Source organism: Carcharhinus amblyrhynchos, chromosome 15 (genome assembly GCF_965287045.1).
Source record: "Carcharhinus amblyrhynchos chromosome 15, sCarAmb.v2.hapA, whole genome shotgun sequence".
NCBI lineage: Eukaryota > Metazoa > Chordata > Chondrichthyes > Carcharhiniformes > Carcharhinidae > Carcharhinus > Carcharhinus amblyrhynchos.
This window is the reverse complement of record NC_137338.1, coordinates 2,195,725-2,220,001: the sequence shown is the minus strand read 5'-3', so window position 1 is coordinate 2,220,001 and position 24,277 is coordinate 2,195,725. Positions and strand designations below refer to the sequence as shown.

General features: G+C 44.6%; 1 protein-coding gene across 2 annotated transcripts in view; it reads right to left on the bottom strand.

The window, feature by feature from the left end:
* Positions 1–1,190: 1,190 nt before the first annotated feature.
* gbe1b (glucan (1,4-alpha-), branching enzyme 1b) overlaps positions 1,191–24,277 on the bottom strand; it is a 509,684-nt gene continuing 486,597 nt past the window's right edge. The window contains exons 16-18 of one of the 2 annotated variants that reach the window (XM_080203341.1): positions 13,562–13,606; positions 10,724–10,768; positions 1,191–2,414 (exon numbers count right to left, since the gene is read on the bottom strand). In XM_080203341.1, the coding sequence (XP_080059467.1) occupies positions 2,358–2,414; positions 10,724–10,768; positions 13,562–13,606 (147 nt within the window). In that variant the 3' untranslated portion in view covers positions 1,191–2,357. The remainder of the gene's footprint in view (positions 2,415–10,723; positions 10,769–13,561; positions 13,607–24,277) is intronic. The other variant, XM_080203342.1, reaches the window with a different exon arrangement.

Here is a 24,277-nt window from a genome sequence, read left to right as displayed (position 1 = left end):
AAATTTTACTTGATGATAGAAGCCAGAGGATGGTCGTAAAGGGTTATTTTTCCAACTGGAGATCTGTGACCAGTGGTATGCCTCAGGGATCAGTGCTGTGCCCACTGTTATTTGTCATTTAAATTAATGATTTGGATGAAAATATAGGAGGCATTTTTAGTAAGTTTGCAGATGACACCAAGATTGGTGGCATAGTGAACAGCGAAGAAGGTTATTTCCAGATGCAACGGGATCTTGATCAATTGGGTCAGTGGGCTGACGAATAGCAGATGGAGTTTAATTTAGATAAATGCGAGGTGATGCATTTTGGTAGATTGAACCACGGCAGGACTTACTCAGTTAGTGGTAGTGCATTGGGGAGAGTTACAGAGCAAAGAGATGTAGGGGTATGTGTTCATAGCTCCTTGAAAGTGGAGTCACAGGTGGACAGAGTGGTGAAGAAGGCATTCGGCATGTTTGGTTTCATTGGTCAGAACATTGAATACAGGAGTTGGGATGTCTTGTTGAAGTTGTACAAGACATTGGTAAGGCCACACTTGGATTACTCTGTGCAATTCTGGTCACCCTATTATAGAAAGGATATTATTAAGCTAGAAAGAGTGCAGAAAAGATTTACTAGGATGCTCCCGGGACTTGATGGATTGAGTTATAAGGAGAGGCTGGATAGACTGGAACTTTTTCTCTGGAGTGTAGAAGGCTGAGGGGTGATCTTATCGAGTCTAAAAAATAACGAGGAGCATCAATCAGCCAGATAGTCAATATCTTTTCCCAAAAATAGGGGAATCTACCTAGAGGGCATAGGTTTAAGGTAAGTGAGGAGAAATACAAAAGGACCCAAAGGGGCAATTTTTTCACAGAGGGCGGTGAGTGTCTGGAACAAGTTGCCAGAGGTAGTAGTATCGGCGGATATAATTTTGTCTTTTAAAAAGCATTTAGACAGTTACATGGGTAAGATGGGAACAGAGGGATATGGGCTAAATGCGGGCAACTGGGACTAGCTTCGGGGTTTAAAAAAAAGGGCAGCATGGACCAGTTGGGCCGAAGGGCCTGTTTCCATGTTGTAAACTTCTATGACTCTAGTCACCGATAAGTGGTTTGAACCCATGACTTTCCAGTTCAGACTGTGATCTGCTGAGCCATAGTTGAAATTTGCAGATGAGTTTTGCACAAAGAACTTAACCAGAGAAAGGTTTGGGGAAATCAACAGCCAAGAAAGGAATGTATTTCCTCTTTGCTGCAAGTATATGTTTAATCTCAGAGCACAGTTACAGCTGAACAATATTTGCTTCAGTTTGAGAGATGAGAAGTGTGTTCGAGCCCAGAAATCTGAGTCCTACTGCAATCGCTCATATTCTACTTATTCCATATTTCTACTTATCAAACTTGTACATCGATAATTTTCAGAAGGTTACATTTAATTTGGATTTTGTGTTCCACTGATGTTACAACACTCCTTAATTCAACCAATTTCTATCTGTGAGTAAAAATGGAAAAGAACGTCTACCGAGGGACCATCTCTGCCTCATCATCTACAATTCCTAGCTCAATTTTCCAAAGCGTGAACGATGCATTTGGTGTGGGGACAGCAGTGAGGTCAACTCTGGTAAGGCATGGCTATAACTCATGGTGACTAGTGATATGCTCTCAACAGCATTCCTCTGTCACTGAACAGGAGAAAGTGGTGCGCTGAGGGCGAACTGTGGGGGGTTAGAGAAACCACAAACAGAAGCAGGGAAATGAAATGGTCACCTCTTACCTTCAGCCTCGTTGTTCTGGCTGTTAGCTTTGTCGGACATTTGCCCCTGGTCAGCAGCTGGATTGGAACTCCTGATTGCCATCCTCGGTTCAACTCAATGAAATATCTACACTACAAACTAACGCAATTAACTGCTTACAACTCTCCAAAACACAGGTATATCTCTACTCACAGGGATGTGCTCTCAGCACATCTCTCCCCAGCAAGTATAATCGAGGAGGTAAGTACTTGTGTTAGTTATTTCTCTCCTGTTTGAATTGTGATGCAGTGGCTGGTCTCACACAGCACTGCCTCTATATCAAGATGTAGGGTGCACTCTACATGTATAAACTGACATCTTTAAGAATGTGTGATCAACGCAGAGAGAGTGAGAGGTCAAAAGCTACATATGTCTGTGCACAACTGCACTGCCTACAGGGGTAAAGACGTTTGTACTCACAGTTTACAATTAAAGAACATTAACAAGAGTTAAGAGCTGTTTATGGGTTATCGATGTTCTGGGGGTGTGGGAAGGAAGCACAGGCTTCGGACGTTCTGAGTTTTTTTTCCAAGTCTTCCCAATTGCCACCGGGCTCCGATCTCTGCTGAGCTTCCCCAGGCTTCATTTCTCCATGTCCATAGAAGCAAGAATGATAGCTGTCCTGCTGGGAATATACACCTGAAACAACACAGGAACAGCAGTTAGTATCAGACACTGCAGCACACCTAGGATGGGAGTTTAACCCACCAATTGGTGATTGGGACATAACCTTGGGTCTGTTGGTGATATAATCGATCCTTGTCTTGCTCACTAGCAAGATGTATATGAGTTATAAGGAGAGCCAGATTAGAACATAGAACATAGAACATTACAGCGCAGAACAGGCCCTTCGGCCCACGATGTTGCGCCGACCAGTTAAAAAACAATGACCCACTAACCTAAACCTATCCACGGATCTCTTAAACGCCCCCAAACTAGGCGCATTTACAACCTCAGCAGGCAGGGCATTCCAATCCCTCACCACCCTCTGGGTAAAGAACCTACCCCTGACATCCGTTCTATAACTACCCCCCCTTAATTTAAAGCCATGCCCCCTTGTGCTAGATTTCTCCATCCGAGGAAAAAGGCTATCACTGTCCACCCTATCTAAACCTCTAATCATCTTATATGTCTCAATAAGATCCCCTCTTAGCCACCTTCTTTCCAGCGAAAACAACCCCAAATCCCTCAACCTCTCCTCATAGGACCTCCCCTCCATACCAGGCAACATCCTGGTAAACCTCCTCTGCACCCTCTCCAAAGCCTCCACATCCTTCCTGTAATGTGGGGACCAGAACTGCACACAGTACTCCAAGTGCGGCCGCACCAGAGTTGTGTACAGTTGCAACATGACGCTGCGACTCCTAAATTCAATCCCCCTACCAATAAACGCCAAGACACCGTATGCCTTCTTAACAACCCTATCTACTTGATTCCCAACTTTCAGGGATCTATGTACACATACACCTAGATCCCTCTGTTCATCCACACTATTCAAAGTCCTCCCGTTAGCCCTATACTCAACACATCTGTTATTCCTACCAGAGTGAATTACCTCACACTTCTCCGCATTAAACTCCATCCGCCGCCTCTCGGCCCAGCTCTGCAACCTGTCCAAGTCTTCCTGCAAACTATGACACCCTTCCTCACAATCTATCACACCTCCGACTTTGGTGTCATCAGCAAATTTACTAATCCACCCAACTATACCCTCATCCAGATCATTAATAAAAATTACAAACAGCAGTGGCCCCAAAACAGATCCCTGAGGCACACCACTCGTAACCGAACTCCATGACGAATATTTACCATCAACCACCACCCTGTCTCCTATCTGCTAGCCAATTCCTGATCCAATTTCCTAGATTACCCTCAATCCCATACATCTGCATTTTCTGCAGAAGCCTACCATGGTGAACCTTATCAAACGCCTTACTAAAATCCATATATACCACGTCAACTGCCTTACCCCCATCCACCTCTTTGGTCACTTTTTCAAAAAACTCAATAAGGTTAGTAAGGCACGACCTACCCGCTACAAAACCATGCTGACTATCTCCAATCAATTCATTACTCTCCAAATAACTATAAATCCTATCCCTAATAATTTTTTCTAAAACCTTGCCCACAACAGAAGTGAGACTCACCGGTCTATAATTCCCGGGGAAGTCTCTGTTCCCCTTCTTAAACAATGGGACAACATTCGCTAACCTCCAATCTTCCGGTACTATACCAGAGGCCAACGACGACCTGAAGATCAGAGCCAGAGGCTCTGCAATCACTTCTCTTGCCTCCCAGAGAATTGGGACTTTTTTTTAACCTGGAGCATAGAGAGTTTAGGGGTAATCTTATAGAGGTCTATAAAATAATGAGGGGCATAGATAAGGTAGATAGTCAACACCTTTTCTTAAAGATAGGGGAGTTTAAAACTAGAGGACATAGGTTTAAGGTGAGATGGGAGAGATACAAAAGGGTCCAGAGGGGCAATTTTTTCACTGAGGGTGGTGCCAGAGGCAGGAGTTAAGGCGGGTACAATTTTATCTTTTAAAAAGCATTTAGACAGTTACGTGGGTAAGATGGGTAGAGAGGGATATTGGCCAAATGCAGGCAATTGGGACCAGCTTAGGGGTTTAAAAAAAGGGCGGCATGAACAAGTTGGGCCGAAGGGTCTGTTTCCATGCTTTAAGTCTTTATGACACCATAGCTACAGGCCTTAAAAAGAAATTTTACTGACAGATTGCATATCTGTATTTTTGTGTTTCAGAAGTTGAAGGTTGGGGGGCAGAAAGGAATTTATTCGCATAGTTAAATTATTCAAAATATTTGAAATCTTTTCTCTGGTGGGGAATCAGGAAGCACATTTCTATACAATGGTTTAAAGAAATCTGGATTAAAACAAAATACTGCAGAGACTGGAATCTGAAACAAAAACAGAAAATGCTGGAAAATCTCAGTAGGTCTGACAGCATGTGTGGAGAGGGAACAGGCAACGTTGAGTCTGGATGACCCTTCATCAGAGTTCTGATTCAAAATGTTGGCTCTATTCTCTCTTCACAGATGTTGTCAGACCTAAGAAAATCTAGAACTCTCTTTTACCAAAAGCACGCGGATGCTGAAAGGCAATTGGCGTTTTCACCAGACTAAGATGAACCTGTTTTTAATAGGTTCAAGGCATCATGGATGATGAAGAATTGTAGGGAATTAGTTTTAAGCGTACAGATCAGCCTTGATCTAGTTCAATGGTGGAGGAGCTCAGAGGGGCTGAATGGCCTCCTCCTGTTCTGATGTTATTGCCAACATGTTCAAATCCAAAATCTGAAATATGTGGACAAAAAAAAAACCAGAAACAGGTCACCTTTTAATATAACTCATCAAATACAATCAAAAGCCCACAGTCCTAAAAATAGCGATGTTTCAGTTATTAAAGGACGTGTGACCCTCAAGGGCACCCAAGATCTTCAGTCGCTCCACGCATCAGTTCGAGAGCTCTCTGTTCGAACATAAAATGCTGCATAAAATACTTGGCAGCTCATCAATATTTCAGAAGGTCCTGTGTCTATGTCGGGAGGTCATGCACTCTGCACAATAGGTTTAAAAAAAATAATAAAATGTGACTCCGTTTGTTGAAGCAATTCATTGCTGCTCAGTAAGCATGCAGATGAATGGGAACCATGCACAAATGCTTTTATATTGGTGCCAGTGGGAGGCTACTGCCTGGCAGACAATGATTACCCTGTGTCATCCTGCCCTATCTAACTGGAGTTGGCATTGAGTCAGGAAGGCAGCGAATGTTTTGAGTAAGTACAGGGTATTTTCCTGCAACAAGGGGCTATGCTGTTAGATTTAACAATGAAGCACGTTTAGATGACAGCCTAACGGGGTGTGAATATTTATCTGACAGCATTCACAATATGATCGAGGTCACTGCTGCGTTTGAAACAGGGGGAAGCTGTGAAACAGATATTGAGATTCTGGATAAAGGCAACTTAAACTGGACGAAACAGGAACTGTCACAGTAAACTGAGCAATTCTGTTATAAAAGCAAAATACAGCGAATGCTGGGAACCTGAAACAAAAACAGAAAATGCTGGAAAAACTCTGAAAAAAAGGCCTTGTAGCCTGGAGAGAGAAACAGAGTTAGTTTTAAGCCCTTACGACTCTTCATACTGCAATGCAAACCTCTCCCCCCACCTGCTGCTGCCCTGGAAATCAGGTTCTCGCCCGTAGCTCTGAGTGAGCTTGGAGCCCAATTCAGCAGCCACCTGTATTTATCCCCCACCACTCCCAGTAGTTCCACAGGCTCCAATTTCTGGTTCATAGAAGCATGGACCTGGCACTGTGGACTCCAAGGGGGAGGGGTAAAATGAACTGCAGCCTCCAACAGTGCCCGTAACATTCCTCTGCAGCATCTCAGGTGCTTTCTAAACACTGCAGTTAGAAAAGAGGAACTGAAGCCTCATGGCTAGTGGGTAACCTGTCAACCAAAAGCAGACAATTTATAAACATTGGTCAGGAACAAGAAAATGCACTTGTGGTGCATTCAACCATGGAGGGAAAGAAATCAAACAAAGCTCCTGACACCTGGATGTGTGATCTGGCCTGTCAATCACAGCACTTGAAAGGGACAAGACACAAGATGCTGCTCTTTGCAGTGAAATTCAAGCCTTGCCGTCATTCAAAGCACTTCAATGACGGTACACTGCAGCTAGCCCTAATGAGAGAAAGCAAGGGGATCTCCCGTGTAAAGCTACCAGAGCACTTTAAAAAGGTCATTTAATACCTTGAGCTTGTGAGGTTAACCACAGCCAATGAAATGGAAAGCTGAGATGCTTCTGAAGGCTTCCATGTGTCAATGGGTCACGGATAGTAAGGTGAGCAGGACACTTCAAAGGTTTTAAAGGACAGATCCAATAATCAATATCTTTTCCAGAATGTTGTCTCGAATCACCATCCGGAGAGCGAGCGTACCTATCCCTGGGAAACAAGGACAAGTGGAGCCACGAGACCACGATTCCAGAGGAGATTCCGAGGTCAATACCGTCCCCCCAGCCTGCCCCCACCCAACTCCCCAGGTCCCTTGGGTCTCATGCGCACATACTTACCTCCATTCCCCCCTCCCACCCGCCAGAGTCCAAGGCACCAGGTCAGGGTGTCACTGTCGGGACGCAGTGCAAGGGGATTCCATTGCAGATTTGGGTGAGGAGGGCTTGGGTGTTTCACCCTTATGCCTGCCTGTGTGTGGTGTGGTGTGTTTGGGGCAGGGGTGGCCATTCTTTCAGGAGGAGGAGGGGGAGGAGAATGCCCCCAATGCTGGGGGGTTGCAGATAGTTCGCCCCGTCAGTGTGGGTTTGCCATGTCCTTGGCGTGGAGGGCCTGTCTCTCTGTGCTGGGGTCTCGGTGAAGTTCGGCTGGCAGGCATATCGCACTTTATCCACATCTTTAAATCCTAAAGGTGGGAGAATCTCACCTGACAAGCACTGCTAAAGCCAACTGAGAACACTCCGGTATTCCCGCTGGCAGGAACAGTCAGATGGCAATCGGGAAGAACTTTATATTGTTGCCATGCTGATTGGACAACATTTGTGCCTTTGTCCGCAGATGTGTTGGCCAATGAGCCAGAGGAATCCAGCTATCAGAAGCCAATGAATCAGGGCCTCTTTGGCTGTGTCTCAGGGACTGTTAGCCATGCAAGGCCCTTATACCGACATGGTGGAGCAGACAAACACATTCTGTTGACTGTGATTGTGGAAATGTATGACAAATGATAAAACATTATCCTCTCCTCCCAAAGCCATGCTGCCCTGAAAATATCAAAGCTTTGAGCTACAGCCCGTGTGGATACTGGCGAGGAAAATGCAGTGACACAAGTAGAGGAGTTCCTGGCCAATATTTATCCCTCAATCAACATCACAAAGACAGATTATCTAAGGTTTTAAAGTTTACATAGTAGTCACAAGTAAGGCTTACATTAACACTGCAGTGTTGCACTACTGTGAAAACCCCCTAGTTGCCACCTTCCAGCGCCTGTTCAGGTACACTGAGGGAGGATTTAGCACTGTGAATGCACCCTAACCAGCGTGTCTTTCGGACTGTGGAAGGAAACTGGAGCAGCCGGGGAGAATGTTCAAACTCCACACAGGCAGCGACCCAAGCCGGGAATCGAACCCGGGCCCTGGCAATGTGAGGCAGCAGTGCTAACAACTGTACTATCGTGCTGCCAGATCTGGTCACTATCATATTGCTGTTTGTGCAATTTTGCTGAGCACAAGTTGGCTGCCAAGTTCCCTACATTAGGAGTGTAGTACATTAGTACACTGCAAAAGTGTTTAATTGGCTGCAGAGCACTGTGGTGTTGAATGGCGCTATGTAAATTCAAGGTAGAATAGAGAATAGGGACTGAATCATTAGCCAGATGGACAACAGGCCGATTTAAAAAATAAACCAAACAACCAAACCAGAGAGATTTATAGTCTGCGTGAAGCGTGTGATCGATCTCAGCTTTCTGGGAAATGGGGAAAGTGGTTTTCATCCCAAGGCTATTTGGGCATCAGAAGCGAATTCCAGCCAGGGTAGCAATCTGTATTTATTGCTTTGAACCACACAGAGTCACTTTAACATTTCAGTAAAAGACTGAAGATAATTGCCGCAGGAATTTTCCCAATAGGACAGCTTTGGGTGAGTGAAGAAAAGAAGTTAGCAAAGCAATAATCCCTTCTAAAAGGCATTTTAATTGGGCTTACACGTGAGCAGCGGATAGTCATTCTGCAGAGTGTGTGCAGAGTTCTAAATGATAGACTGCTGCACTAATGACCATTAGCTTTTACAGTTAAGACACTGGTCCAGATGTAAGCTAAAGCTAATCCTAATGTGCACCATCAGCGTCCCCAAGTTTGACTGCAGCCACCACTGCTTATTAAATGTACCGGTAAGGAAGGATATATTGGCTTTGAAGGCTTTGAGCAGCACATATTCAGCAAAACAGAACTGAGGCTACAAGAGTTTAATGAGGAGGACAGGTTGTATTGCTTCATGCATAGATTGATGATGTAATTGAAGCGTTTAAGGTAGTTAAAGGATTTGATCGGATTGATATAGCGGAACGATTTCCTCTTGGAATGGGGAAGGGTGCGGGTGTTCAACATTCCAAACCACTGAGGGGATAATGTCACTACACAAAGGTCAGTATTTCAGAATGGGGATTGATAGATTTTTGAGAGGTAAGGTTATTAAACTATACAGACCAAGGTGGGGAGATGGAGGTCAGCTATTCCCCACAAGTGAACTGCCTAAAATCTGTGTGCTTTCATTACCAGCCCTCCTGTCAGTGGAATCAGTTTCGCCTTATCTATTCTATATTAACCCCTTATTAGTTCAATCATCTCTATTAAATCACACTTGAATTGTGTTTTGCTGTAAGGACAGCAAACCCAGCTTTCCTATATAAAAAAGTCCCCCATTCCTGGTCCCATTCTAGTAAATATCTAAGGCCCAGGCATCCTTCTGAAAAATGCAGTATCCAGATCTGAACACAATATACCAGACAGGGCCTAACCAGTGATTAAAAAAGGCTTTGCATAACTACCCTGCTTCCATTCTCTATCCTTCTATTTATAAAGCCCAGCATCCATAAGAACATAAGAAATAGGAGCAGGAGTAGGCCATCTAGCCCTTCGAGCCTGCCCCGCCATTCAATAAGATCATGGCTGATCTGTCGCTGCTCAGTTCCACTTTCCCGCTTTCTCCCCATAACCCTTAATCCCCTCTCTTATCAAAAACCCATCAACCCGCGTCTTAAAAATATTTAGCGAGGCAGCCTCCACCACTTCAACGGGCAGAGAATTCCAGAGATTCACCACCCTTTGAATGAAGAAGTTCCTCCTCAACTCCGTTCTAAACCGCCCCCCTTTTATCTTGAGGCTGTGCCCCCTAGTCCTACTGTCTTTTTTGAGCGGGAAGAGTCTCTCCACCTCTATCCTATCCACCCCATTCATCATCTTATACGTCTCAATGAGATCTCCCCTCATTCTTCTAAACTCTAACGAGTACAAGCCCAGTTTATTCAGCCTCTCCTCATAGCTCAACCCCCTCAACTCCGGTATCAGCCTAGTAAACCTCCTCTGCACTCCCTCCAAGGCCAAAATATCTTTGCGCAGGTGCGGTGCCCAAAACTGCACACATTTTTTTTAAAAACAGATTCATCGACTTATCCTGCCATCTTCAAAGATTTACTGAGGTGCCTCTGCTCCTGAACCTTTTAAATTTGTAGCCCAGATTCTTTGGAAAGCAAACAGAAACTGCAACTAGACATAATGATTAATAAATAAACCCAGCACCCGTTTCGTTGGAATGGTTAGTAGAATCCATGATTAAAAATAAATTGTTCAGTTGGGAGTATGTACGGACAAGTGTGCAGAACGATAGAAGCCCATTCCTTCCCCCAAGGGACCACGTACAATTTTCTCTGTTACTGTGTCTGTGTAACTCATTGACATCTTCTGAAGGAGATGATACAATGAAGGTAAAACTACCAGAATTCTAACTATGACAATGTCGTCAAATCCTGAATAACACACAGCACAGACCTTCTGACAGATTCAGACGAATGAACACGCTATCTTCACACTTAATCAATCTTCTCCCGACAACTGAAATCTTAAAGACAGCAATCGACAGTTTTCCTGGGTAAGGGGTGTCAAGGGATACGGAGCAACGGCAGGTAAGTGGAGCTGGGAGACAGATCAGGCATTTTCTGATTGATTGGCAGAACAGCTTTGAGGGGATTGAATGGCCTCCTCCTGTTCCTACTTTCAGACCCACGTGGGCAATGAGGAGGACTCAGTCTTAGATCAAGGTCCTTGTTCAATTGCTTAGCTCACTCAACCTGCTCCTCAGACAGGAACCTATCACTCCCTTTCCAAATCCCACCCCCATTCCCAATTCATCCTTACCTGCAAGGAATTTTCACAACTGTGCAATGTTCCATAGTTCACCAGCTGGGAAGGGAATAAAAAGGAAGAAATAAAGCAATAGGGGGGGGTGAAGGAAGCAAACGCCGGAAATTCAAGAGTGAGGAAAACAATTATTGATTAAAATAAAGTTAGCAGCAAGGCAGAGCAGGAAATAAGTCTACATGATACTGAGAACTGAACACAAGACAGATGTTATGAAATGTAATGAATCTGGGAAAGGACACAGAGTGGTGAATTTTAAATTATAATAAAGAAACCGGGAGAATTTGAAAATTAACTTTAAAGATATTGATACTAGAATTAAATGCGTTATTCTCCTGGTTGTCTGAATCCTTAAATCTCCGGTCAAATTGACACAAGTCCATGTGCCACTAGATGGCAGAGGAACATTGTGTGTGAGATGGGTAAAGCTGTCTTTCCACAGTCTGAGAGTTTGCGTGATCACGTCTTTCACAAACTCCTCCGCTAACTCTGCTTGGGGATATTCCTGGAGCATCTATCACATGACCTCACACCTCAACCTGTCCATCCACCTCCCACACTCCTTTCACTGGCCCATCCTCTCTTCTCAGTCTCAGAGAAGCAAACACACTGTTGATACACCTCGACTGCCAGTCAAAGCAGCCCCCCCTTCCCCCTCCCAATCCGTCGCTTTATTGGTTACAGAGAGAAACTGTTAAGTGATTAAAGGAAATGAAAAGGTAATTACAATGCTGTTTGATCCCCTGGTGATTTTTCTTACTGGCCTTGCTCAAGGCAATTTTTCCTTGGAGATGAATCACTGATTCTTGGAGAGTCCACCTCACCCATTTGATCTTTGAGGAAAGGTTGCTGTCTTCCTCCCCTTCATAACCAGATCAAAATCAATTTGAGAATGTCCCACAGATCAGCTCAGCTGTTGTAACAAGGAATTCCAGATCATTCTGAGAGCTGCTGTGCCATGGACATGTTGGACACGCCCAGAACATTCTTGTGTGTTTATTTCTGGTTCCTCTATCCCATCCCTAGAAACTTCCAACCAGGTTTTGCTGACTCTGCAGAAATGTCATGGTGTGTCCAGAAATGGACAATGAATCTCAAGGACAGTTGACAGAAGGTCATTAATAATAGAACAGCATGTGACTGGGTTTTATTTTAACACTTTGAACTTCTTAGTTACAATAATGGTGGTGATGGAGGGACAAGCTTGTTTGTCACCAATTATCCAATTGAATAAGGAAGACTTATACTTCCCGATTAGCTCTGAGAAGGGTGTGAGGGGCCCGGGTGGGCCTGTGGTCGGTGCAGGCACAATGGGCCGAATGGCCTTCTTCTGCACTGTAGGATTCTATGATTCTAGTCTTCTCACTTTCCGATTAGCTATCAGAGGGGAGTGAGGGGACTGGATGCATCAGAAGACCAATGTCTCAGGGTAGTTAGAAGCAGACGGTCATGTGAACAAAGCTCCTGGAATATATCCACAGTTGGCAGCTGTAAATATGAAGCAGACTCTGCATGAGCTTGCTGCTCAGGAACGAGCTGGTTCTACACATTACTCCAGCGCTCTGTGACAAGAGGCAGTGATCAGGGCACTGAGATCTCATGAGGAAGATGGGCAGGCGACTGTGCTGACTTATTCTCTTCTCTGGCTGGCACCATGACTCTGACCTTCCTCTGCCTGTGCCCCCTACTCCCCACCATCCCACGCTACTGATATTCCAAATAAATTACTCCTGTCTATTTCAGTAGCCTCAAAGGCTCCACCACCCAGTTGCAGGTTAACCCTTTCCACCTGTCTTTTCCACCTTTTCTTCACAAAAAAATGAGCAATAAGGGCATGGCATATCCTTCAGGGAAAGGAACAACAAGGATCAGAGAGAAAACTCCAATAGCTGGTGGGAAATGGGGAGAAGGTAGATAGATGGGTTTGAGGGATACAGGGAGAAGGTGGGATTGAGGGATACAGGGAGAAGGTGGGATTGAGGGATACAGGGAGAAGGTGGGATTGAGGGATACAGGGAGATGGTGGGATTAAGGGATACAGGGAGAAGGTGGGATTAAGGGATACAGGGAGAAGGTGGGATTGAGGGATACAGGGAGAAGGTGGGATTGAGGGAGACAGGGAGAAGGTGGGATTGAGGGAGACAGGGAGAAGGTGGGATTGAGGGAGACAGGGAGAAGGTGGGATTGAGGGATACAGGGAGACGTGCAGGTAGGTTTGAGGGATTTGAGAGGGTGGGTAGATGGGATTGAGGTATACAGGAAGAAGGTGGGTATGCAGGTTTGAGGATAAAGAATCATAGAATCCTACAGTGTAGAAGGAGGCCATTCAGCCCATCAAATCTGAACCAACCACAATCCCACCCAACTTCTATCCCCATAACTCTATGCATTATCCTAGCTAGTCCTCCTGACACTAAGGGGCAATTTATCATGGCCAATCCACTAACCCACACATCTTTGGACTGTGATAGGAAACCAAAACATCCGGAGGAATCCCACGTATCCCACACGGGGAGAACGTGCAAACTCTAAACAGACAGTGACCCAAGTCAGGAATCAAACCCAGGTCCCTGGCACTGTGAGGCAGCAGCGCTAACTATTGTGCCACCATGCTGCCCTTATGAGGAGATAGGATGGAGTAGGTGGGATTGAGGGATATGGGAGAAAGTGGGATTAATCAAAGACAGCTTTTAAAGGGCTCTTTTCCTGTTAAAAATTCTGGTGTTCAAACATCTGTTCAGCTTCTTACAGTCTCCTGGTCTCAACCGCTCAGCACTTTCCAATAAATCACTCCAAAGACCTAGCCAATAGTCTCGCAGCACAACTGAGTCTTACCTCCAAGAGACAGGCTCTCCTCTGGGAAAAGTCATCACATGGAAACTGAGGAAGGAAAAGAGAAAGGGGGAAAAAATAAAGGAATAGGAAGAAGCACAAACAGCAGGAAACAAGCAGAGAATGATGTGGAATCAATTAATGAGTGAAGAACAGTGAGAGCAGGCAACAAATCAGTGTTGTCACTGGGACTTATCGACAAGACCTAAGAAATTTCACTTTAACCTCTTACTTCATCCCTAATTTTTTTTTCCTGATTCTCAGTATAGGGTATAGCAGTGCACTGGCACATTATGTATATAGAATTACACAATGACTTGTGTAGGATTCTATGATTCTAAGTCTTCTTACTTTCCGATTGGCTGTCAGAGAGGAGTGAGGGGACTGAACGTATCAGAAGACCAATGTCTCAGGGTAGTTAGAAATAGAGGGTCAAAGCTTCCGGAATATATCCAACCAGAGTTGGTAACTATAGATTTGAAACAGACTCTGCATGGGGCACTTGCTGTTCAGGAATGAGCTGGCTCTACATGTTACCCCATTGCTGTATGGCATGTGCAGAACGAGGCCATTCAGCCCATCGAGTCTGCATCGACCACAGTCCCACCCAGTGACAGACCTGTCCCCACCAGTACTGTACCCCAGTGTAACACAGTGACAGACCCATCCCCATCAATAATGTACCTCAGTGTTATACAATGGCAGGCCCATCCCCATTAGTACAGTAAACCAGTGTTATACAGTGACAGACCCATCCCCATCAATAATATACCCCAGAGTTATAGAATGAGACACCTATCCCCACCAGTACTGTACCCCAGTGTTATACAGTGACAGACCCATCCCCACTAGTACTGTACCCCAGTGTTATACAGCATCAGACCCGTCCCCACCAGTACTGTACCCCAGTGTTATACAGTGACAGACCCGTCCCCACTAGTACTGTACACCAGTGTTATACAGTGACAGACCCGTCCCCACCAGCACTGTACCCCAGTGTTATACAGTGACAGACCCGTCCCCACCAGTACTATACCCCAGTGTTATACAGTGACAGACCCATCCCCACCAGTACTGTACCCCAGTGTTATACAGTGACAGACCCATCCCCACCAGTACTGTACCCCAGTGTTATACAGTGACAGACCCGTCCCCACCAGTACTGTACACCAGTGTTATACAGTGACAGACCCAATCCCTACCTGTACTGTACCCCAGTGTTACACAGCAACAGACTGCTCCATGTTACGGACCTCTCCGGACACAATCTAAGCTGGGGCAGATGCTGAAAATCCCAGGCACTCAACGCAGCCCTTCCTAGAATCCTAGTGACAACACTTGGCCCAAATCAGGAGGTTAGGGAAATAGGAATAAAAACATGTGGGATGAAAAGGACTTGGGAAAGTGTGTTTAAATATTAAATAATGCTTACTGGAATTGTTAATGGTGAGATAGGGATTAAATGGAATGAATGGTCAGGTGAGGCAGTTATGGAGGGAATTAAATTATATCAGCGGGAAAGCAAGGGGAAGATCAGCAGGGGTGTTTTCTCATCCTGTCTGCCAAAGGAATTGGAACAGCTGGAGAACCCCACCCCAAGTGTCTGCGTGGGGTATGGGTGAGGGATGTTTATAAGGGTAATGTATGTGAGGAGTATACATCTGGTGTGTGCATGTATGTGTGTCTGTACAGTGTGTGTGTGAGCGTATGTGGGTACCTGTGTATGTATATGTATGTGTACATCTGTGTGTGTGTTTGTGCACGTGTGTGAGACTGTGTATGTGTGAGCGTGCGAGCATGTGTGTGTGCATGCAAGAGTGTGTGTGTATGAGTATATGTGTGTGTATGAGAATGTGTGAGAGTGCGTGTGCGAGAGGTCATGTGAATGACAGCGTGTGTGAGCATGTGTGTGTGTGTGTGTGTGTGTGTGTGTGTGTGCGTGCGAGAGATGCAACTCTGACTAAACGTTCGCCAGTAATTTGATGCTGACATTGAATTGACTTTACCCTCAGTGTGGGTGCCAGCTGCTAATCCTTCCTCTCGATATAACAATACAACTCTGATGATCAATCCAGACACAGTTATTGCCCCTCGGATCTGACAGAATATTGATTACTGAATTTGCAGAGATTGTGAACAGTAGCTTAGCACTGTGAAGAACAATACAGATTATTCTCTAAAGATGCTTCCACACTCAAGACAGCAGATCTTGTGTCTGTCACTCTTGGCCATCCAGTCCAGGAATAAAAGCCTGCTTCCTGCAATAGGCCAGGGGAATGACAGTGATCATACTGCCAAGATGGTGGGAAACGAACCAGATCAGATAGCACAATGGCGCACCACCTCATCATACTCTCCGATAAAACAGAGTTACATTCAAAAGGAGGCCTTATCGTGGTAAGGAAAACTTTCCATATAAAGTAATGGAAATCACTTATCAAGTATTCTTCATAATTATCTATACAACAAACCGAGTTAACAATGGTCTCTACAATGGAAATTTGTATAAACAACACCTTTAGCATTATAAAACATCCTGAGGAGCTTCAAAGGAGCGTAATACAAAATACCAAAATGTTAAGTCAGATATTGGTCAGAAATATTGGACGGAATTTTCCTGTCCCACCCAGGACAGCAGGAATTTCCAGCCTTGGGGTGAGCATGGCCAGAAAATCCCACCCATTGATTGTGAAGACTGTTTTAAAAGAGGCAAGCATGGTGGAAAGGAATTCCAGAGCTTCAGCTCTAGGCACAGCCATCAATGGTGGAGGGAAGTTCAAGAAGCCAGAATTAGAGCACGGATCCCTCACAAGGTTGTGGGGCTGGGGGAAGTTACAGAGAAAGGAAGGGGGAAGGCCATGAGGGATTTGAAAACAAGGGCGAGAACTTTTAAGGCACAGGTTCGGATGATTCCCAATGTTCCTCCACCTCTCTGAAGAACTGACAACCCAACCTGTAGGTGCCTGGAGGTCAGTGGTTCCTCCAACCCTCTTAGGGCATGGTGCATGGAGGGAGAGCAAGAGGGTTGAAACTGTACATGGACTTCCAAAAGACATGTGATAAAGTGCCGCATAACAGGCACATCAGCAAAGTTAAATTCCATTGAAAAAAAGTGGCAGCCCCAAAAGAATAAAGAAATAGCTGAGTCGATCAAAAACTCTCATACGATTAAAAAATTGACAGATGGAGAAGGATGAATAGAAACTTATAAAATTCTAACAGCGTTAGACAGGGTAGCTTCAGAAAGAATGTTCCCAATGGTGAGGGAGTCTAGAACTAGGGGGTCATAGTTTGAGGATAAGGGGTAAACCTTGTGGAACTGAGGTGAGGAGAAATTTCTTCACCCAGAGGGTGGTGAATATGTGGAATTCACTCCCACAGAATGTAGGTCAGGCCAAAATGTTGTCTGATTTCAAGAAGAAATTAGATATAGCTTTTGGGGCTAAAGGGATCAAGGGATATGGTGTGGGCGGGGAGAGTGGGGTTCAAGATAATGAATTTGATGATCAGCCATGATCAAAATGAATGGTAGAGCAGGCTCGAAAGACTGAATGGCCTACTCCTGCTTCTAATTTCTATGTTTCTATCAATCAGCATGGTGGTGCCCCAAGTAAAATATGAGAAGCTGAAAGAGGAACCTTGGAGTTGAGAAAACACTGAACACGACACACTAGGTGCCCTGGATTTACTAGGATGCCACCAGGACTTGATGGTTTGAGTTATAAGGCAAGGCTGGATAGACTGGGACTTTTTTCTCTGGAGCATAGAAGGTTGAGGGATGATCTCATAGAGGTCCATAAAATAATGAGGGGCATAGATCAGCTAGATAGTCAATATCTTTTCCCAAAGATAGGGGAGTTTAAGGTGAGGGGGAAAGATACAAAAGGGTCCAGAGGGGCAATTTTTTCACACAGAGGGTGGTGAGTGTCTGGAACAAGCTGCCAGAGGCAGTAGTACAGGTGGGTACAATTTTGTCTTTTAAAAAGCACTTAGACAGTTACATGGGTACGAGATGGATATAGAGGGACATGGGCCAAACGCGGGCAATTGGGATTAGCTTAGTTGTTTAAAACAAAAGGGCAGCATAGACAAGTTGGGCCAAAGGGCCAGTTTTAAAACTGTAAACCTCTATGACACAGAATCTGGGATATTTACTGAGGTATGGAATACAAAAGCAACAAAATTATTTTGAATCTTTGAGAAACACATGTTTAGCCTCAACTGGAGCTGGGCACCGCACTTTAGGAGGAATGTGAAGTTGCTGGGAAGGGTGCAGAAATATTCAGAGAATGGTTCCTGTAATAGTTTCAATTATGTAGATAGACTGGAGAAGCTGGGGCTGTTCTTCTTCAAGAAGTTTAAAAGGAGATTTGATAGAAAATCAGAGTGGATGCAAGAGGAGTCATTGGGAAGGGCAACAAACGCTGGCTTTGCCAGAAACACACTATCCCAAGAAGAAGTTAAAAAAAATTGAAACAGTGGAAGTGTTGAGTACGAACAAAACACTAACTCAAGGTGAGTGACAAAAGAACCAAGGCTGGGGTGAAACATTTAACAGGGAGGGATTTTCCTGCCCCTGCTCGCCCCAAAACCAGAATATTCTGCTGAGGTCAATGGACCTTTACATGATCCGCCCTCACCCGCTATGATTCCTGTGGTGGATAGGATGGGAAAACTCCCCCCAGAGAGTATTTCGGATCTGGAATGCCTGAGATTCTGACAGAGGCAGATTCAATCTGAGATTTCAAAAGGGACTTGGATAATAATCTGAAGAGAAAAGGTTTGCTGGGCTATGGAGAAGGCTGAGGACAGTAGGACTAGTTTGGCTGCTCTTGCCTCCTTCTGTGCTGTAGCCATTCCATCACTCTACGGAAACAATACGACAGCAACAAACCGGAAAGGGTGGTTTTTTTAATTCTTTTGAGGGACATAGGTGTCACTGGCTGGCCAGCATTTATTGCTCATCCCTAGTTGCCATTAGAGGACAGTTGAGAGTCAACCACATTGCTGTGACTCTGGAGTCACATGTGGTCCAGACCAGGTAAGGATGGTACTAAAGGACATCAATGAACATGGGTTTTTCTGACAATCGCCAACGGTTTCATGGTCATCAGCAGATCCTTAATTCCAGATTTCTCTTCTGCAGATGTTGGGCTGACAACATGGAACCACAGCAACTGGAATAAGTTGGTGTTCGATGCTGGCATTATACATCATACCTGCAGTATGGGAACCTTTAATCCCTAGATGTCTAATTTGAAAGACAAAAAATACGGCAAAGAAACAGATAAACACACAGAACTGATGAAGAGCCTGGAACCAAAATCTCTCCACAGACATTGCCCAGCTTGCTGTCTTGAACATGACATTAACTTAAAGACATCAAGAGTTCAGTATATACAAACAAAACTGATTTCAGTCTGCAATACTACTTTTCAAGTTGATTCCTTTTACAAAACTGGCTTCAGATTTACCTTCTGCTTTCTAAATGCACAATTTTCCTTTTATAATGTTGGCAAGAGACAAAATAGAAAAAAATTAAAATAAAGAGGGAGAGAAAATTTCAGTCGGCAGCTGGTGCTCTCTCCTCAAGCGGGAGCTTAATGCAGGTGATGGGATTCTCGCCTGCAGGTCCAAATGCTGTTCCAAGCCTGGGCTCACAGTTGTTCCAGAACAACCACCAAATGCAGTTATATAGCAGCCTTCGTGTAGTAACAAATCGTAAGACACTTCACAGGAATATCATCAAATAAAAATCTGATCGAGCTACATTCAGCCAAGGAGGTAGGTTTTGGCGCAAGTTAAAGCAGGGCCATTATAGAAGCACAAGGTTTAGGAAAACAATTCCAGAACTTTGGAACTTGGCAGCTGAATGTACAGCTGTCTATGATGGAGTGGTGGAATTCAACGACATTTTAGGGGCCAGAATTGAAGGAGAATAGAAATCTTGAAAGGCTGTTAGAATTGGAAAGGCTTACAGAGGTAGAAGGCCAAATACATGCAAATCTTTCTCAATCCTGAGATCTGTGCAGAGATTGGGGGAGGAAGGAAATCCTACCTTGTATAGTTGGCACATCTTAGCTAGTTAATTAGTATAGAACAATACCTGCAAATTATGCAGACTATGGGACCACAGATGAGCACTGTTGCATGCCAGTTGTCTCACCGTATACAAAAGTGTTGGGCAGTTTGACAATGAGGTTTATAAAGGATCTGCCAAAACGGTTAGCAATTTCAGCTTCAGCCATATCACAGAAACCCAGGTTTGCCCATTGAGAATACAGACACAAATGTGCAGGGAAGAAAGAGTCAATGAAACAACACAACAGAAAGGGTCTTTGGACTGGAAAGCAGAGGCACAGTGAGAATGCAAAATCCACACAGTGCATTCCAAACCCAACATGGGTAATTTTAAACACACATTCAGGGTCAGGCTGACTCAGGAAATTCCTACATTCAATCCCCATCTCTGGCAGAGATCAATCTGGGAGCAGGGTTCAAAACCATAACTGGCTCTGGCGAGAGCGCTACCAGCTGGGCCAAGCTGATATCCTTCCTCCTTCCTGTTGTCTTTGGCTGATTTCTGTTTGGGCACTGAATATCTTTTATTTCAAGAACATGCTTTATTCATGTATAATCTGAAAAAAAAACATTACAGAAGCATTTCCAATCATCACAACATTGAAAAACGATCATATCGGTTCGGCCACTGGATATGTACAAGACCAAGTGGCAGTTGCTGCAAAGCACTTCTTAGCGTTGTGCTGGGATGGCTTGAAAATGGATGTCTTTCATTAACAATGAAAAGGGAGGATTTTTATTTACACACTGCTCCAACAGGCCCAGCATTGAACAGCTGGCCAATCACTGTGGGAATACAATTGTTGTTTTAAGGCAAATACAGCAGTCAGTTTACACACCGCAGTGAATGAGAAAAACTATCTCAAATTGGACTTGCATCGGAGCAGGCTAGTTAGCTCATTGTGTCTGCACTGGCCCACTCATCACAATAAGACTCATTGTCTTCATGACATAATGTGGAGATGCTGGCTTTGGACTGGAGTGGGCACAGAAAGAAGTCTCACAACACCAGGTTAAAGTCCAGCAGGTTTATCTGGTATCACAAGCTTTCGGAGCACTGCCCCTTCATTGGGTGAGTGATGTCCACTCACCTGATATAGGGGCAGCGCTCCGAAAGCTCGTGATACCAAATAGACCTGTTGGACTTTAACCTGGTGTTGTGAGACTTCTTACTGTTCTTGACAGGAGAGAAGGTTTGAATAAAATCATATTGTTACAGCACTGAATAAGGCCATTCGACCCACTGTGCCTACGCTGATTTTTTGGTAAAACTGTCCACTGGTCCACTCTCCTGCTCTTTCCTCACAGATCTATAGATTATATACATGGATACATAGATATACAAAAGTCTTGATGTTAGAACAGGATAAAGGGAGTTGTGATATTTCATACCCCTCCCCCCCCTTTATTTCAATTGCTTTCTTTGTTAGTGTTATAATGTATTGGTCTCACCTCAAACATACAAAGGTTGCTATACAATTTCAGGGAATCTGTAGCTGTATGTAGCCAGTACTGATCCATAGTTTTAATTACCATTTGTCCTCTAAAAGCTTAGAGCTTAAAGTTCAAGGTACTCTCATCAAGACCCATAAAATGTAGCTGAAAACTGGGATTGGAGCAATAAAAGTTGCAGGCCTACATTTAATCGTACACTGAAAAGGTTTATGAGGTGAGGGCTCCAGTCAGCCTTCTCATTACATTTCCTTATTAAGCAAATCCTTTATTTTCCCTGATGTAAAACAAAACAGAAATCTATTAAAACACTTGTTAAAACAGGAGCCATGTGACAAATCTCATCAACAGACGAGCAAGGCTGCAAATTACTGTGCAACCACCCTTACCATCCATATTGTTTCCACGTCTTTCAAAGAAAAGAACCTGCATTTATATTCCCCCAATCTCCCAAACAACCACAGTTTCTCCAGACAAACCCTGTGGTTAAAATCCCTCATTCTTGGAACTATTTAGGGCTGTACGGTGGCACAGTGTTTGGCATTGCAGGCTCCTGGACCAAGGGATTTGGGTTCAATTTCGGCCTCAGGTGACTGTATGTGTGGAGCCTGCATGTTCTCCCTGTGTCTGTGTGGGTTTCCTCTGGGCGCTCCGGTTTCCTCCCACAGTTCAAAGATGTGCAGGTTAGATTGATTGGCCGTGGTAAATTGCTCCTCAGTGTCAGAGGGATTAGCAGGGTAAATACGTGGAGTTAAAGGGATAGGGCCTGGCTGGGATTGTTGTCAGTGCAGATTCAATGGGCCAAATGGCCTCCTGATGCACTGCTGGGATTCTATGATCCAATGAAATCTAATCTGCACCCTCAAGGACAATTCACGTCCTTCCTAAAATGTGGTGACCAGAACTGGAGACAAATAAAATTCACCGTGGCTTCATCACTTTTATGTTCAATGTATTCATGAAGTCCAAGTCCCAGCTGCATTTCTAATTACTCTCTCGATATTATTTATTATTCAATATTTATTGTTTCAGGGATGCGAGCATTGCCGACAAGACTTTTTTTTTATTGCCCAACCCTAATTGTCCTTGACAAGGTGATCGTGAGCCGCCTTGCAGTTCATATGGCGTAGATACACCCACAGTGCTGTTAGGGAAGCAGTTCCAGGAATCTGACACAGCGACCGTGAAGGAATGCTCTGAATTCCAAACCAGGGTGATGTGTAGCTCAAAGAGGAGCTTGCTGGTGGTGGTGTTCCCATGTATTTGCTGCCCTTGTCCTTCTAAGTGAATGAGGTTCACAGGTTTGGGAGTTGTTTTCAAAGGAATCATGTTGAGTTGGTGCAATGCATCTTGTAGATGGTACACTCTGCTGTCACTGTATTCATGATGTGGCGATGCCGGTGTTGGACTGGGGTAAACACAGTACGAAGTCTGACAACACCAGGTTTAAGTCCTGGTTTAAAACGTGGTGTTGTCAGACTTCGTACTGCCACTGTATGCCACAGGTGGAGGGAGTGAATGTTGAAAGTTCTGGACGGGATGCGAATCAAGTTGGCTACCATGTCCTCGGATAATGTCACGCTCCTTGAGTGTTGTTGGAGCTGCACCCATTAGGCAAGTGGAGGGACTTATGTCTTGTAGATGTTGGATAGCTTTGGGAATTAGGAGGCAAATTACTCTTCACAGAATCCAAAGCCTCTGACCTACTCTGGTAGCCACAATATTCATATGGCTAGTCCAGTTCACTTTCTGGTCGATGTTGATATTGGTAATGCCATTGACTTTCAAGGGTAGATTGTTGAGTACTTGAATTCTCTCTTGCTGTAAATGGTCATTGCGTGGCACTTGTGTGGCATGAATGTTATTTGCCATTTGTTAACCCAAGCCTGAATATTGTTCAGGTCTTGCTGCATTTGGACATTGACTGCTTGCCTCTGAGGAATCAGGAATAGTACTGAACATTGTACAGTCATCAAAGATCATCTGACCTTGTGATGGAAAGAAGGTCATTGACAAAGGAGCTGAAGATGGTTGGCCGAGACATTAACACTGAGAAACACCTGCAGTGATGTCCTGGAGCTGACCTCCAACCACCACAACCATCTTCCTTCCTGCAGATATGGCTCCAGCCAGTGTAAAGTTTTCCCCCAAATTTATACTGCAGTTTTGCTAAGGCTCCTCGATCCAATGCTGCCTTGATGACAATCTCATATCATCTCCTGAGCGCAGCTCTTTTGATAGTGTTTAGATTAAGGCTGTAATGAGGTCAAGGTCCAACTTGCTCTGGTGGAACCCAAACTGGGAGTCACTGAGCAGGTTATGGCTGATAGCACTGTCAAAGACCTCTGCCCTCACTTTACTGATGGTTGAGAGTAGACTGATGGGGTGGTAATTGGTTGAGTTGGATTTGTGCTGCTTTTTGTGGACAGCACATACCTGGGCAGTTTTCCACATTGCCAGGTGGATGTCAGTACGGTGCTGCTTCTGCCCTGCCTACTGCACTGTTCACTGAACAAAGACTAACCCCCTGGCTTTTTGAGTTTTTGCTTTTTGTGCAGGTACATGGGAATTTTGTTGGTCAATGACCTGACCAACATGTAAATTCTGAGCCGAGAGTATGAGGCTCATTGCCAGCCAGCACACGCGCAGGAGGCCCAAGATTTGTTGGGTCTTGGAAATGTCCACCACAGAGCAGAGGGAGGAGAACTGTTTTAGTTTATTCACATTAATTTTTAATCTTTTCTTTAGTTCACAGCACACAGTGGATGGGGAACAACTCATCTATTCACCATGCTGAGTCTGTTTCACAGTCTGAACTGAATATTGTGTGCAGTTTTGGTCTCCTTTTCTGAGGAAGGATGTTCTTGCTCTCGATGGAGTGCAGCGAAGGTTTACCAGGCTGATTCCGGGGATGGCGGGATGATGTATGAGGAGAGATTGACCAGGTTAGGATTGTTTTCGTTGGAGTTCAGAAGAATGAGGGGGGGAATCTCATAAAGACTTATAAAATTTTAACAGGACGGGACAGGGTAGATGCAGGGAGGATGTTTCCAATAGTGGGGGAATCCAGAAGCAGGGGTTAGTCTGAGGATTCAGGGTAGACCATTTAGGACAGAGATGAAGAAACATTTCTTCACCCTGAGAGTGGTGAGCCTGTGGAATTCATTACCACAGGAAGTTGTTGAT